The sequence below is a fragment of the Mustelus asterias genome, chromosome 2 (genome assembly GCF_964213995.1).
Source record: "Mustelus asterias chromosome 2, sMusAst1.hap1.1, whole genome shotgun sequence".
In the NCBI taxonomy this organism is placed as follows: domain Eukaryota; kingdom Metazoa; phylum Chordata; class Chondrichthyes; order Carcharhiniformes; family Triakidae; genus Mustelus; species Mustelus asterias.
Genome location: NC_135802.1, coordinates 39,638,745 through 39,655,751, shown reverse-complemented (window position 1 = coordinate 39,655,751; position 17,007 = coordinate 39,638,745). Strand labels below are relative to the sequence as shown.

General features: G+C 43.1%; 1 protein-coding gene across 5 annotated transcripts in view; it reads right to left on the bottom strand.

Annotated features, from left to right (window-relative positions):
* mpp7a (MAGUK p55 scaffold protein 7a) overlaps window positions 1–17,007 on the bottom strand; it is a 449,393-nt gene that overhangs the window by 9,523 nt on the left and 422,863 nt on the right. For all 5 annotated transcript variants that reach the window (XM_078233768.1, XM_078233807.1, XM_078233798.1 and 2 more), the window contains one exon: window positions 3,360–3,503. In XM_078233768.1, the coding sequence (XP_078089894.1) occupies window positions 3,360–3,503 (144 nt within the window). The remainder of the gene's footprint in view (window positions 1–3,359; window positions 3,504–17,007) is intronic.

The window sequence follows — 17,007 nt, the reverse complement described above, 5'->3', positions numbered from 1 at the left end:
TGCACTTTCAGGTTTAAAGTACAGAAAAGGCCAGTTCACTAAATTGTTGAAAGGGTAGCGATATAGAACACAAGTATTAAAATTTCATCATATTTGATCACAAGAGAACCACCTAACTCTGGAAGTCAAGACAAGGTGTAGAAAATAGAAAGATAACAAAAATAGACATTAGAAAACTTAAAAATACTAATATGGCTTGCAAGTCGAAATGTGGGTTTTACAAAGAGAGCTTTATGAATATTCTTCAGGCCAGATTCATTACCAATCATTTAATATATACAGATGGAATAGAAATCCTATCTGTAATTTCAGACAACACTCTTCAATGCCATGTTCTGAGGAACATTCTTGAATGTACCCATTATGATGTGTTCATTTCACATATTGACCACCTTTGTGATCTTCCTGATTGAGACTGCTAATTTAGTGCCAGTGAGTGCCAAACTATTACATCAATTAGACAATGGTCCTTTGCCTACAAGAAATGATTTTTGTCCCATTAATGTCGATTGGGTTTGATTCTGTGCCTCAGAGGAAATGTAACATATTCAATTATTCAAACTTTTTGGAAATAGTTTATCATACTGCTGGTAAAATTACAGTAGGAAAAGTAACCTCCCACTTCCAAGACATTTTGCCCTTCCTAACATACTGTTGATGTAAATCACCTTGTCAATGATGCTCACATCCCATGAAAGCAGAAGAAAACGCATCTTCTGCAATGAAAAAAATTTGGGGCAGACTCTTAAAAGAGGGCCATAATACGATTTGCACTGGTGAGAACTCAGTTTGCGATCCCCCCACCTCCGGCCGGCAACATAATCTGGATCATGCCTAAGGAGGTTAGGAACTAAATTAGCATATTTTAATTTTCATTAACATATTCAGATTTGGTTTAAGCTGAATTCAAGGCCCCTTCAATTCTCACCCCCACTGATGCAACTTGAATGGAGACCAGATGTCATAACCATGATGGGGGAGGGTTTTGGAACCCATTAAAGCCCCTGGGTGGTTAAGGGCATGGCTGGAAAGAGCCCACGCACTGCCCCTTGGTGCCCTGGCACTGCTGACATGGACATGCCAACTTGGCATTGCCGGGGAGTGGGGCCTGAAGAAGGTGACTGAAAGGCGTGGGGTCTTAATCGACTCCACAGTGGGGTATTGCTTACTGGGTGGTGGGAGGTGAAAGGGGGCATGGAGGCCTGATGCTGGTGATTTGGGGTGGGAGTGACATACTGACAAGGATGTGTGGTTGGGGGTCGGGGTGACTTGGGCATTTAGTGATGGGGGGTGCATTGCCCCTCTGTGGTCAAGAGTGGGGGAGAAGACCTTCAACATTACTTTAAAAAAGGCACCCTGATCTCTGAGGAGGCTATCTTGCTGGTATCCTTTGGTCCCGTTCTCGTTCAAATCACTTCGCACAAATCACCCCCACCTCCAAAAGAATGTTTAAGTGTGGGTGAATTGCGATCGGGATCCCAATGTCCCTCCCAGCTGGAACTGCACCGCATTTCCCTCTGGAGACCACATTTAGAATTTTTTTCTTAAATAGGAAAATTGCGCCCTCAATCCAAATAGGGATATAGGTGTAGGCTAATCAGCTTCTGAATTCTGGTGTTTAATGCAGGATCCACTTTCTGGTATGAAATTTGTGTATCAAATCTTACTGGAACAGCAACATGAGCCATTGGTTAGATATTTTCCTGCACAGTTCTGCTCAAATATAATTTACACTATAAATTCCTGGAATTATGAGCTGAAAACATCCAAATGGAGGCAATGGGGAAATCTGGGACTTAGTGAACAGAAACAACAGTTCATTTCCTTAACCACTGAGATTTGGGATTAAGAAAAATGCAGAGAAATGATGGAGAAGGAAATAAGGTGAATTAGAGTCTAACTAAGTGGGAGAGGAAAGAGAAAGAGGAAAAGTTAGAAAAAAAATTGATACTAAAAATCTCCAAAAATAATTTAATACGTGTTGGAATGAGATTCAATTGGCTTTTTTTTGAGCTCGAGGTTGATTGACATTATATTAATTATCACAAAGTTTAAAGGGTACTTTAAGCTCTTCTACAATAGCTCTAACTTTCTGCGGGAAGTTTAATGGGCAATTAATATGTAAATCCACCAGGTTCTTAAAAGTAATGGAGGAAAATAGAAAATAGGAGCAGGAGTAGGCCATTTGGCCCTTCGAGCCTACTCAGTTATTCATTATGATCACGGCCAATCATCCACCAAAATAGCCTGATCCTGCCTTCCCCTCATTTCCTTTGACCCATGTTGCCCCAAGAACTTTATCAAACTCCTCCTTGAAAACATGCAATGTTTTGGCCTCAACTGTTTTCTGTGGCAGAAAATTCATCAGACTTACCAACCTCTGGATGAAGAAATTCTCCCACATCTTCAGACGATGGCCCCTGGTTCTGGACAACCCCCCCCCCCCCCCCCCCCCCGCCCCCCACCACCCCCACTACCATTGGGAACATTCTTCCTGCATCTACCCTGTCCAGTCCTATTAGAATTTTACAGGTTTCTATGAGATTCCTCTCATTCTTTTGAACTCCAGCAAATATAATTCGAATCAACTCAATCTCTCGAAAAGTTGAGGGTGAGCTGCTATAATGCAAAACAAACAATGGAGCACTGTAAATTGATCAGCAATTTACGGATTTTATTTGTTCCTAAGATATAGGCATCAGTGGAAAGGCCAACATTTCTTGCCCATTTCTAATTGTTCTCAAGAAGATGATGTCATAGGTCTTCTTCCCCTAAACGTGCTGGTTGATTTGCACATTAATAATGCTGTGCATTGTGAATTTGCCCCAGATATTTAGCCCCAGAAAGATTAGATCCTAGATCTATTGCCTTGCTAATCTAAAATAAGTCAGAATGCAATTCTGTCTGTTTGTTTCAAGTAGTTTCATATTCCACCAGTGAGAATTTTACATTTTTCTATTGTCCAAGAAACCCTGAAGCATTAGAAAATTGATACACAAATGGCTTTTACTTCTGGAAATTATGTTCTAGCACAACTCAAGCAGACATCCCACTGAACGATGGTTGTTAAGAATCTAATGGGAACCATTCCTCTGTAGACTGGCCATAAGTCTGCTACTAGTCCAACCACACACATCATAAAGATAACTTCAAAAATGTAAAATCATTCACTGATGTAGACTCTTTACGTTGAGAGTACGGATTCATTGTTTAGTGGGAGATCTACATATCCACAGCAGCATAATTTCCATTATCCCATATTTACCCAAAACAGATAAATAGTAATTAAAATGTTATACTCATCCAAAACAGTTTTGAGTACAAAAAGTTTTACAGTCTATATAAACTGCAAAACATACCGTGAATGGTTTGGCAGAACCTTTGTCATCTTTGCTTGAAATGATTTTTGCATTCTTTCTGGTTTCTCTGAGGCGTTCAAGTGATGGTGGCTTGATGAATATCACATATGGTTTAAATTCCAATGTCCTCAGATGTTTTATTGTCTGAAACATTTAAGTAGTGTAACGTTATTTTTTTTCTTAGCGTATCAAGTTCAAAATCATATTGAAAAGTTAAATTTACCTCTAACGTGCTATCAATAAACACGTTATACAACTGCTGTGACTTGGTCCCCTCTTAGTGATTCATAGTGCTTCACAGAATGTTATTGTTTATTTGTGGGTGATGTTGACAAGACTGCATGTATTGCACTTCCCTTGTTCTGCAGAGAAGGTAATGAGGGTAACTCCAGAGGGTACTAATTAGATGGACTACATATTATGTAACTAGAGTCAGACCAGATAAGGGTGTAAACTTCTCTTTTCTGAAATATGAGAGAGCCAGTTAGGTTTTTCCAACAATCCAGCCATTTTATTCTGGTACTAGCTCACAAGTTATCCCCTCTCTCTTTTTTCCACCCCAACACTCCCTCTCTCCACACCCCAAATCACTGTGGTTCTTGCAAAAATGTAAAGGATTTTCACCTGAATCATTGTTTATTAAATATTTTAATTCCTAGAATGTAGAATAGCCAAAAGATTGTACTTTACCATCAGTAGCATCCAGCTGTAAATAAAAGAATAGCATGTAGCAGAGAGTTTACAACAGATGGTTTCAGTGCTGGTTATTTGCTATCACAGACAAATGTTTAAGGAAGCTATTCAAGAAGCGAGACACTGATTTTTGACAATGATGCGCCAAAGCATCCTCAGGTTAAATTTTGCTCAAGAAAATAATCCCAAGTTGTTGAAGGTTTAGCACCTGTCAACTGCACTCAGAACCTATTTTGAAGTAACTGCCTCCCACATTTTGGAGGCATGCCCTAATTCCTACCAAAAACATCTGGCGTTAAGGAAAGAGAATATAGTGTCAGACTTCACACATAAATTTATCAGCTTCCTTCATAAGTGGTTGAGTAACATTCCAGAAGTAAGGCCTGGGATGCATCTGGCTTAGTCTGCGACAATGGTAGTGCTTATCTTGTCACCCTGCTCAGTCAAAACAGTATTCCAGAAAGTTTCAATACTGAGCCACTGCCAGATGTTATGTCATGGTTTTTGTGTCTCTTCACATTCCTTCCACCTTGTAGATATAGGTTTTCAACTGCAACATTCAATGCAATGTAAATGATTTGAATAAACCTGTTTGACAATGGCCCAGGTTTTTAATAGCAATCATAGAAGAATCATAGAATCCCTACAGTGCAGGAGGAGGCCATTCGGCCCATTGTGTGTGCGCCAACCATAATCCGACCCAGGCCATATTCTTGTAACCCCACATATTTACCTTGCTAATCCCCTGACACTAGGGTAAATTTAGCATGGCCAATCAACTTACTCGCACATCTTTGGACTATAGGAGGAAACCGGAGCACCCAGAGGAAACCCATGCAGACACAGGGTGAATGTACAAACTCCCTACAGACAGTGACCCAAGGCCGGAATTGAATCCGGTGCTGTGAGGCAGCAGTGCCAACCACTGTGCCAACCACTGTGTATGCCCAAGCCGTCAGGAGGTGCGTCAACACCAAATTCATCAGCCGCACTCACAAGACAGCCCCGAACATCACCCAAGCACAACGTAATGCCATCCACGCTCTCAAGACCAACCGCAACATTGTCATCAAACCAGCAGACAAAGGAGGGGCCATCGTCATACTGAACAGAACGGATTACTGCAAAGAAGTGTACCGACAACTCAACAACGAGGAACACTACAGACAGTTACCTGCAGATCCGACCAAAGAACACACCCGTCAACTCAACACTCTGATCAAGACCTTTGATCCGGACCTTCAGAACACCCTCCGTGCTCTCATCCCACGTACTCCCCGCGTTGGAGATCTCTACTGCCTCCCGAAGATACACAAGGCAAACACACCCGGCCGTCCCATCGTATCGGGCAATGGGACCCTGTGCGAGAACCTCTCCGGCTATGTCGAGGGCATCCTGAAACCCATTGTACAAAGAACCCCCAGCTTTTGTCGCGACACGACGGACTTCCTACAGAAACTCGGCACACATGGAGCAGTTGAACCAGGAGCGCTCCTCGTCACAATGGATGTCTCAGCACTCTACACCAGCATCCCCCATGACGATGGCATTGCTGCAACGGCCTCAGTGCTCAGCGCCAACAACTGCCAGTTTCCAGATGCAATTTTACATCTCATCCGCTTCATCCTGGACCACAATATCTTCACCTTCAACAACCAGTTCTTCATCCAGACACACGGAACAGCCATGGGGACCAAATTTGCACCTCAATATGCCAACATCTTCATGCACAGGTTCGAACAAGACTTCTTCACCGCACGAGACCTTCAACCGGTGCTATACACTAGATACATCGATGACATTTTCTTCCTTTGGACTCATGGTGAACAATCACTGAAACAACTCTATGATGACATCAACAAGTTCCATCCCACCATCAGGCTCACCATAGACTACTCTCCGGAATCGGTTGCATTCTTGGACACGCGCATCTCCATTAAGGACGGTCACCTCAGCACCTCACTGTACCGCAAGCCCACGGATAACCTCACGATGCTCCACTTCTCCAGCTTCCACCCTAAACACGTTAAAGAAGCCATCCCCTACGGACAAGCCCTCCGTATACACAGGATCTGCTCGGATGAGGAGGATCGCAACAGACACCTCCAGACGCTGAAAGATGCCCTCATAAGAACAGGATATGGCGCTAGACTCATTGATCAACAGTTCCAACGCGCCACAGCGAAAAACCGCACCGACCTCCTCAGAAGACAAACACGGGACACAGTGGACAGAGTACCCTTCGTTGTCCAGTACTTCCCCGGAGCGGAGAAGCTACGGCATCTCCTCCAGAGCCTTCAACATGTCATTGATGAAGACGAACATCTCGCCAAGGCCATCCCCACACCCCCACTTCTTGCCTTCAAACAACCGCACAACCTCAAACAGACCATTGTCCGCAGCAAACTACCCAGCCTTCAGGAGAACAGTGACCAAGACACCACACAACCCTGCCACAGCAACCTCTGCAAGACGTGCCGGATCATCGACACAGATGCCATCATCTCACGTGAGAACACCATCCACCAGGTACACGGTACATACTCTTGCAACTCGGCCAACGTTGTCTACCTGATACGCTGCAAGAAAGGATGTCCCGAGGCATGGTACATTGGGGAGACCATGCAGACGCTGCGACAACGGATGAATGAACACCGCTCGACAATCACCAGGCAAGACTGTTCTCTTCCTGTTGGGGAGCACTTCAGCGGTCACGGGCATTCGGCCTCTGATATTCGGGTAAGCGTTCTCCAAGGCGGCCTTCGCGACACACGACAGCGCAGAGTCGCGGAGCAGAAACTGATAGCCAGGTTCCGCACACACAAGGACGGCCTCAACCGGGATATTGGGTTTATGTCACACTATTTCACATAAATATTTCTGCTTTTTTCCTCCTGAGTCTTTATCATGCGATCCTAGAATCAGAATTTATGTCACACTATTTGTAACTCCCACAGTTGCGTGGACCTGCAGAGTTTCACTGGCTGTCTTGTCTGGAGACAATACACATCTTTTTAGCCTGTCTTGATGCTCTCTCCACTCCCATTGTTTTGTTTCTTAAAGACTGGATTAGTTGTAAGTATTCGCATTCCAACCATTATTCATGTAAATTGAGTCTGTGTCTTATAAGTTCTGTTTGTGAACAGAATTCCCACTCACCTGAAGAAGGGGCTCAGAGCCTCGAAAGCTTGTGTGGCTTTTGCTACCAAATAAACCTGTTGGACTTTAACCTGGTGTTGTTAAACTTCTTACTGTGTTTACCCCAGTCCAACGCCGGCATCTCCACATCATGACTACCATGCCACCCAGAATGCTGGGAGAAAGTTGTAATTGTCAGTGTTTGCCATTGCTTCCCCTCTGAAACTGACCACAATTTGCAGAATCCACACATGCACTGTTAAATTCAGAAGTTTTTGTCAGTAATTCTGCACTTCTCTGTAGAACAAGCTGTACCCTTGCAGACTACAATAGAAATCACCACACTGATGAGAACTTTCAGTCTTAACTACTACTGAAGGACAACTCTGGAAACATAGCTTTATGTTTTTGTAATTCCAAATTTTTACATGCTGCTAAGAATTTCAAATTTCATTTGTTCAAAAAAGTTTGATATTTCAGCTTCTAATGTGTATGGCCTAATCATGGCTTTTTACTTCCTGGTTTGCCCGAGAGAATTCTTCAATGTGATTCGCTGCTCATCCTGCTTGATGGCATCACTGTTGCTGGATCCTGGAGATTCCCTCGACTTGCCGCCAAATTCAAATCTATATAGGAAAAAGGAAATTCACACCAGAGAGATAGCTAGATCATATAGACAGCTTTCTTCAAGGTGAGAGACAAGTTCTGTCACTTCACCGCTGACTGCAAAATCTGGACCAATATTACGATGGTAGCTGAGGGTGACGCAGTCTCTAATAATCCTCACTTCCCCTCATTCTTTGACCAGCTATTCTTATTTCTGTTTTCTCAAACCTGTTATTTTCATTACATTCATTTTGAGGGACTACAGGACTCAACTATTTTTGTGCTATGATACTCTAAAACTTTCCACCCTTATGTATGCCAACTCCTGTAGCCAGATTATATTTGACAAGAGATGTCTGGGTTCTGCTGGATTAGGGTGGTTTACACTCACAAGTATGAACGAAGTACTCAGATATCTGATCTTTAAGAGGTACAGATAAACTACGCTCTGTGCTTACCTTTCAGTTTAGAATATCAGTGGTAGAACAGCAATTTGTCTCCAGCTGCACAACCCAAAGATCTTAATTTTTAGGTCTTATGGGAACAGGGGCATGAGGTGGGAAGGTGTCAAAATTTGCGGCGTCAGATGGCATGCCTGTTCTCTGTCTCCATGCCACCCCAAGTTATTTTCCTGGAAATAGGATTGGGGTCTGGCAGGACTACCTGCCTACAGATGGATGTTTTTTAAAAAATATTTTATGGGATTGGTGTGTCACAGGCGAGGACATCATTAATTGCCCATACTTCGAGAAGGTGGTGGTGAACTGCTTTGTGAACCACTGTGGTCCATGTGGAAGGGAATTCCAGAATTTTGGTCCAATTACAGTGAAGGAATGGTGATATGGTTCCAATTCAAGATGCTGTGTAGCTTGCTGTCCTTGTCCTCTTAGGTGGTAAAGGTCGTGAGTTTGAAAGATGTTATCGAATGAGTCTTGGTGAGTTGTTGCAGAGCATGTTGTTTATAGTACAGCTGCCACTATGCATCAGTGATGGAAGGAGTGAATGTCTAGGTTGGTGGATGGGGTGCCGATCAAGTGGACTGCTTCGCTCTGGAAGGTGTTGAGCTTCTTGAGTGTTGTTGGAACCAATTCAACTGTTTAAAAGCTTAATTAAAACCTATTGCTGGAATCCAGTCAGCTTCCAGAACCCTGGATGCAATGGGGAAGAGGGTAGCTGGTGACTGACAGTGGGAAGGGTGGGGGAGCACATGCCTTTCCAGCTTCAACTATAGCTGCAGGCCACAGGATCCCCTCCCCCAATCCCAGCCACTGAGATTATTTTCTAATTTAAATTTCACACAGTTGAAGAGGAGCACCTCCATCTTGGGATGCCTTCCACCTCAGCTACTATGAAAGGCAGCCTGTCACTTTTTTGGTGCTGGAGAGCCTCCCATAGGCCCACCAGCTTTAAAAGCACAACATGTCCTTAGTAGGATAGCAAGCCCTGCCTCTGGCCATGATTTGGGTCATTTGTGAAAATTCTCAGCTGACCGACGGTTCCCCACACGGTTGGTGGAATTTAGAGTCATAGAGGTTTACAGCATGGAAACAGGCCCTTCGGCCCAACTTGTCTATGTCGTCCTTTTTTTTACTCCCTAAGCTAGTCCCAATTGCCTGCATTTGGCCCATATCCCTCCCCTCTATACCCATTTTACCCATGTAACTGTCTAAATGCTTTTTAAAAGCCAAAATTGTACCCACCTCTACTACTACCTCTGGCAGCTTGTTCCAGACATTCACCACCCTCTGTGTGAAAAAATTGCCACTCTGGACACTTCTGTATCTCTCCCCTCTCACCTTAAACCCATGCCCTCTAGTTTTAGACTCCCCTACTTTTGGGAAAAGATATTGACTATCTAGCTGATCTATGCCCCTCATTATTTTATAGACCTCTACAAGATCACCGCTCAGCCTTCTACGCTCCAGAGAAAAAAGTCTCGGCCTATCCAGCCTCTCCTTATAACTCAAACCATCAAGTCCTGGTAGCATCCTAGTAAATCTCTTCTGCACTCTTTCTAGTTTAATAGCATCCTTTCTATAATACGGTGGCCAGAACTGTACACAGTATTCCAAGTGTGGCCTTGCCAATGTCTTGTACAACTTCAACAAGACATCCCAACTCCTGTATTCAATGTTCTGACCAATGAAACCAAGCATGCTGAATGCCTTCTTCACCACTCTGTCCACCTGTGACTCCACTTTCAAGGAGCTATGAACCTGTATCCCGAGATCTCTTCGTTCTGTAACTCTCCCCAATGTCCTACCATTAACTGAGTAAGTCCTGCCCTGGTTCAATCTACCAAAATGCATCACCTCGCATTTATCTAAATTAAACTTCATCTACCATTTGTCAGCCCACTGGCCCAACTGATCAAGGTCCCTTTGCAATCCGAGATAACCTTCTTCACTGTCCACTATGCCACCAATCTTGGTGTCATCTGCAAACTTACTAACCATGTCTCCTATATTCTCATCCAAATCATTAATATAAATGACAAATAACAGTGGACCCAGCACTGATCCCTGAGGCACACCGCTAGTCACAGGCCTCCAGTTAGAAAAACAACTCTCTACAACCACCCTCTGCCTTCTGTCATCAAGCCAATTTTGTATCCGTTTAGCTCCCTCACCCTGCACCCTGTGAGATTTAACCTTGTACAACAACCTACTATGCAGTATCTTGTCAAATGCCTTGCTAAAGTCCATATAGACAACATCAACTGCACTGCCCTCATCTACCTTCTTGGTTACCCCTTCAAAAAAACTCAATCAAATTTGAGAGACATGATTTTTCACTCACAAAGCCTTGCTGACTGTCCCTAATCAGTCCTTGCCTCTCTAAATGTCTGTAGATCCTGTCTCTCAAAATACCTTCCAACAACTTATCCACCACAGATGTGAGGCTCACCGGCCTGTAGTTCCCAGGCTTTTCCTTGCAACCCTTTTTAAACAAAGGCACAACATTTGCCACACTCCAATCTTCAGGCACCTCATCTATGACTATCGATGATACAAATATCTCTGCTAGGGAACCCGCAATTTCCTCCCTAGCCTCCCACAATGTCCTGGGATTACTTCATCAGGTCCCGGGGATTTATCTACCTTGATGCGCTTTAAGACTTCCAGCACCTCCTTCTCTGTAATATGTACACTCCTCAAGACATCACTATTTATTTCCCCAAGTTCCCTCACATCCATGCTTTTCTCAACAGTAAATCCTGATGAGAAATATTCATTTAGGATCTCATCCATCTCTTGTGGATCCGCACATAGATGACCTTGTTGATCCTTAAGAGGCCCTACTCTCTCCCTAGTTACTCTTTTGGCTTTTATGTATTTGTAGAAGCTCTTTGGATTCTCCTTTGCCTTATCTGCCAAAACAATCTTGTGTCCCTTTTTGCCCTCCTGATTTCTCTCTTAACTCTTCTCCTACACCCCTATACTCTTCAAGGGATTCACTTGATCCCAGCTGCCTATGCATGTCATATGCCTCCTTCTTCTTGACCAGGGCCTCAATATCCCCGAGTCACCCAGGGTTCCCTACTTCTACCAGCCTTGCCCTTCACTCTAAGAGGAATGTACTTACCCTGAACCCTGATTAACACACTTTTGAAAGCCTCCCACTTACCAGATGTCCCTACGCCTTCCCACAGACTCTCCCAGTCAACTTTTGAAAGTTCCTGCCTGATACCATCAAAATTGGCCATGCCCCAATTTAGAATCTTAACTTTTGGGCCAGACCTATCATTCTCCATAGCTATCTTAAAACTAATAGAATTATGGTCACTGGTCCCAAACTGATCCCTCACTAACACTTCTGTCACCTGCCCTTCCTTATTTCCCAAGAGGAGGTCAAGTTTTGCCCTCTCTCTAGTCAGGCCATCCACATACTGAATGAGAAATTCCTGCTGAATACACTCAACAAATTTCCCTCCATCCAACCCTCTACTACTATGGCTGTCCCAGTCAATGTTGGGAAAGTTAAAATCCCCTACTATACCACCCTATTTTTCTTGGAGCTAGCTGTAATCTCCTTATATATTTGCTCCTCAATTTCCTGCTGACTATTTAGGGGCCTATAATACAACCCTATCAAAATGATTTCCCCCTTCTTATTTCTCAATTCTACCCATATAGACTCAGTGGCCGAACCCTCAGATATATCCCAAACCAAAAGTGCAACTCCCCCTCCTCTCTCACCTACTGTTCTATCTTTCCTATAGCATCTGTACCCTGGAACATTGAGCTGTCAGTCCCGTCCTCCCTTAGCCATGTTTCAGTAATTACTATAATATCCCAGTCCCACGAAAACATTCATGCACTGAATTTATCTGCCTTGCCCATCAAGCCTCTTGCATTGAAATAAATGCAGTTTAATCTGGACTTCTCTTGCTCTCTGCTTCTCTTGCTCTCTGCTCTGCTTTTGCTTGATCTGTCCGGTACTAGGATTACTGACACTGCCTTTACTATTTAATGTGCTCTCTTTAACTTCCGTGCTGTCCTCAACCTTCTCTTCTGTCTCCTACTGCTTTGAGTCCCACCCCGCTGCCAAACTAGTTTAAACCCTCCCGTCCTGTCGGTGGCAGGAGAACCTGTCAGCAGTTACGAAATCTGTTGACCTGATCTCCAAGAGCCCCAAGTGGTGACAGGGAATTTTAAAGTTCATTTATTAGTGTCACAAGAAGGTTTACATTAATACTGCAATTAAGTTACTGTGAGAATCCCCTAGTCGCCACACTCCCGCGCCTGTTTGGGTATACTGAGGGAGAATTTGGCATGGCCAATGCACGAACCGCACATCTTTCGGACTGTGGGAGGAATCCAGAGCACCTGGGGGAAACCCATGTAGACACGGGGAAAACATGCAGACTCCGCACAGACACGGGAATCGAACCTGGGTCCTTGGTGCTGTGAGGCAGCAGTGTTAACCACTGTGCCACCCTGCCTACCCAGAGAATCAGCAATGGATCCTCCAGAGACATGTAGAATGGGATGGGATTCTCAGGGAGTGAGTATCAACCACTGGGGAGGTGGTCAACACCAAGGGCAAAGTGGAGTGGGGGGGCGGGGGGAAAAGTGTTGGCTTACTGTGGGCACTTGAAATCTTGATTCTGCGTGCCCTGATGTGCTGAGAACAAGAGCAGTCTCCCCAACCCACTGCACCCCAGAGGACCACAGGCAAATTGGACAAAGTTTACTTGGCAGCCTCCCCGGATGGTGATTCGCTACCACCTTTAAGGGCCTCAATTGGCCTCCAGGCAGGATGGCTGCCTGTAAGTCTTGCTGCCCTATACTTAATTTGAGAGAGGTGGGAAGGCAGTGGGAACCCCTACCACCTGATCTTACCACTAACTCTGTCTCCAAATTTGCCTCAGGGAGGAGGGGTGCTCTGGTGCAACTATTTCCCACACAGTGCAGGTTTCTGAGCTCCATTTGACCTAACAGCAGGGTCCTGAAACCCACAGGAAATCTTGTGCATAGTTTCAGGAGCACCTTCAGTAAGGGGCCAGCTCAAATAGGAAACTTGGATATCTAGTTCTCCAATTTTGGGTAAAATTGATTGCTTCAAGTAAGCAAATCATTTCTGTTACTCTATGGAAATGTATTTCCAGTAAGCATCATTATGTTGGAAAGGCCAGCTTATGCACAAGCATCATTTCAAACAAGCAGTTAAACTGAATGACCACTTTTATTTTAATACAAGTACCTGAGGCAGCTTTGATCTCTGTGACAAACTGACTTCAGCAGTCCATTGAAATCAAATCATAACAAGATGACTGAAATAACACAATACCATTATTGACTGAGGAAATATGAGCAATACTTAGATCCCCAAAGTTTATCATCCATCAAGAGCAGTAGGGCATGTACCAAAGGCTGCCAGTGGAGTAAACTTTAAAAAGGTGCCATTAATATTATAGCATGTATCACATCCAAAATTTAATGATCAGACAACTAGCAAAATTATCTTTTTACAAGTAGATTGCAAGAAGAGGGGAGGCTTGATCATGTTACCTTCACCACCACTCCACAGGTTTCTCTACATAATGCTCTAGAGACCATTTCTTCAAGTGGATCATTTTTGATTGAAATAGCTTCAGAAAAACACTTGCTCTACACCCTCGCTAGCCCAATCCATCATGCAAACCAGCCTCCCATCCATTGACTCTGTCTACACTTCCCGCTGCTTCGGAAAAACAGCTGGCATAATCATGAACCCCATGCACCCTGGACATATTCTCTTCCACCTTCTTCTATCGGGAAAAAGATACAAAAGTCTGAGGTCACGTATCAACCAACTCAAGAACAGCTTCTTCCCTTCTGCAATCAGACCTTTGAATGGACCACCTTATATTAAGTTGATCTTTCTCTACACCCTCGCTACGACTGTAACACTACATTCTGCACCCTCTCCTTTCCTTCTCCCCAATGTACTCTATGAACGGTATGCTTTGCCTGTATTGTGCACAAGAAACAATACTTTTCATTGTATACCAATGCATGTGACAATAATAAATCAAATCAAAAAATCTTTGCCAAGTACAAGTTAGCCCAAGCTAAAATATTGCATTGCTTGCAATAATTCTAAATTTCTAGGAAACAGAATTAGTCTTACCATCTGACCAAAAGCAAAAGAAGAGAAAAGATAGGTTAATATTTCAGGTAGTTATCAGAATCGGCAAAGAACAGCCATCCAAAATTTTTAAGCAGTGCTTATTGGGGCAGGCTTGAAGGACAGAGTGGCCTACTGCTGTTAACTTGTATGTTCAGATGCTGACAGATACACTATACATTTCCAGCTTTCACAGTTTTTCTTTCTCGCTTGGCAGATTTGACTATCCATGTTATTTTACACAGCTTTTCCAGTATTGAAAAGCATAGTGCATCTAATGTTCCACGATGTGTCATGTCTTGAAAAAAGGAAACAGAAATCACCTTGTTGTAACTTGGGAAAAGCCTTGTAACTGGAGCAATCTTGCTTTTGCTATTTCTAACTGCCACGAGTGAAGTCAGTCATCTTGCATAAATGATTTGGGTGACCCACGCCCAGAGACATTTAATAACATTGTCTACAACAAAAAAGGTGGCTAGAAATTTGTTTTGCATTTTTCACAGCTAACTCACAGAAGTGAAATGTTCCGGATGGCAGAACAAACCAAACCAACTCTGCAGGTTATATATACTGTATGAGAGCAAGCCAAGTGCAAAATGAAATAGGCGTGGATAGATTCCAATGTAAACCTTTCAAAGGCAGTCACGTAGTTTATCAAATATGGGATGGTACCTGATGACTAAACATTGGTTGTCACGATGTGGATGGAGGTGCTGGTGTTGGACTGGGGTGGGGTAAACATTGGTTGTGCAGCAATCATCTGAAAATGAAGAATTGAAGCTCCAGTTGACCTATCACATGCATTTTGTGTATTCTAAAGCCAATGCTGCACAAAATGATTTGCTAAATTACTCGTGGTCATGCCAGTAATAATGTGATCATTAAAAAGTCAGCTCAGAGCCTAATAAGTCTCTGATGTGATGCAATCCCTGGATTGTGTGAGAAAAGTCATGTCTAAAACATTGCTCGGGATATTTTCAACAATACACATTCTTTGCCACCCACAGAGAGAACAGTCAAAATCTTTAGAGGGAAGAAGAATGGCAGTCAACATGAGCCCAATTATCATACTTGTTAATTAAACATGCAGGCCTGCACTTTTTGGTCAATGGGACAGCCATGACGCTCACCATAAACATTGAAGATAACTGTCCACGAATAACTAGTGCATTCTGTAGGCCGGCTTTCACCTTTCTCTAACATTAGCAGCATCAACTCGAAGGAGATTTCCACTGTCCAGCAGCAGTGATATCATGAAGCAGGTTAAGCAGCTGATCACATTGAAGAATTCACACAGAAAACAATTAATATTCAGATTTTAATAATTTTACAGACAAATAAAAATTGGGAAGGTAGAAGCTGAAATATAATATTTGAAAAATTCATAGAATTTGTTATTCATAATGGAAAATTTGACATTCTGTAGATGTAAAATATGTTTTCAGGGCCAAAGAGGTTGTTCAGCAGCAATTATGAACATGGAATGCAGTTAAAGACCCAGTTGCACCTCATTCAACAAAACATAACATTTTCAAGGATTTTTAAAAGTCAAGTGTCCATTGGTGGGGTCTTCACAGCACAACCTGTGGAGGAGTGGGAAAATCGCTGACAGCAACTTCTGGATTTCCTTGTTTAACTATGCTTGCATGGATGCCAGAAGTTGTAATGATGACCAACGGTGACAGTTTTGCCATCATTACAACCATAAAATCTGCTCATAGTTGCAGTACTCAAACCGTTATACTGTTGGATTTGGGAATTTGTGGACTGCAGTTGTTTTGCAATAAAACAAATTCTCCGATTCTCCACACATTTTACTGTTTTTGAATTTTGTTAATATTTTCCACATCAAATATTTACAATTTTGGGGTTTAGTATACATTAAATGACTAAATGTATGGGGGCAAAAATTTCTAATTCAGGCAGAGTCAGGAAATTGCACATTTTGTGAGGCTTCAATTTTCTATTTATTGGCAGAATCACAAATGTAAAATCTGTTATGAACCAGAGCAATCCAGCAGCATAATCAAACCGAATATATCCTTCCAGCAAGTAAGTATTTAAGGATGGCAACCTGGTGTAGTTTTATTAATACAGATAAAATTGGTTTAACAGTACAAATAAACAGGTTTTTTAATAGGGGTAAGTCAATTGAGAACCAATTCTCATTTATAACCGGGGTGGGGGGGGGGGGGGGGGGGGTGGGGGGGAATTCATCAACCTTGTTCACCGCTAACGAGAATCCCAATGTCCTGACTTCAGTCATTGGCAAGATTTGAGAGTCCATTATTAAAGATGACATTGCAGAGTATTTGGAAGTGCATGACAAAGTAGGGCCGAGTCAGCACTTTGTCAAGGGGAGGTCAATTCTGACAAATCTGTTAGAATTCTTTGAGGAGGTAACAAGGAAGTTAAATAAAGGAGATGTGGATGTGGATGTGATTTATTTAGATTTCCAGAAGGCCTTTGACAAGGTGCCATATAGGAGACTGTTAAATAAGTTAAGCGCCCATGGTGTTAAGGGTCAGATCCTGGCACAGAACAAAGAAAAAAGAAAACTACAGCACAGCAAACAGGCCCTTTGGCCCTCCAAGCCTGT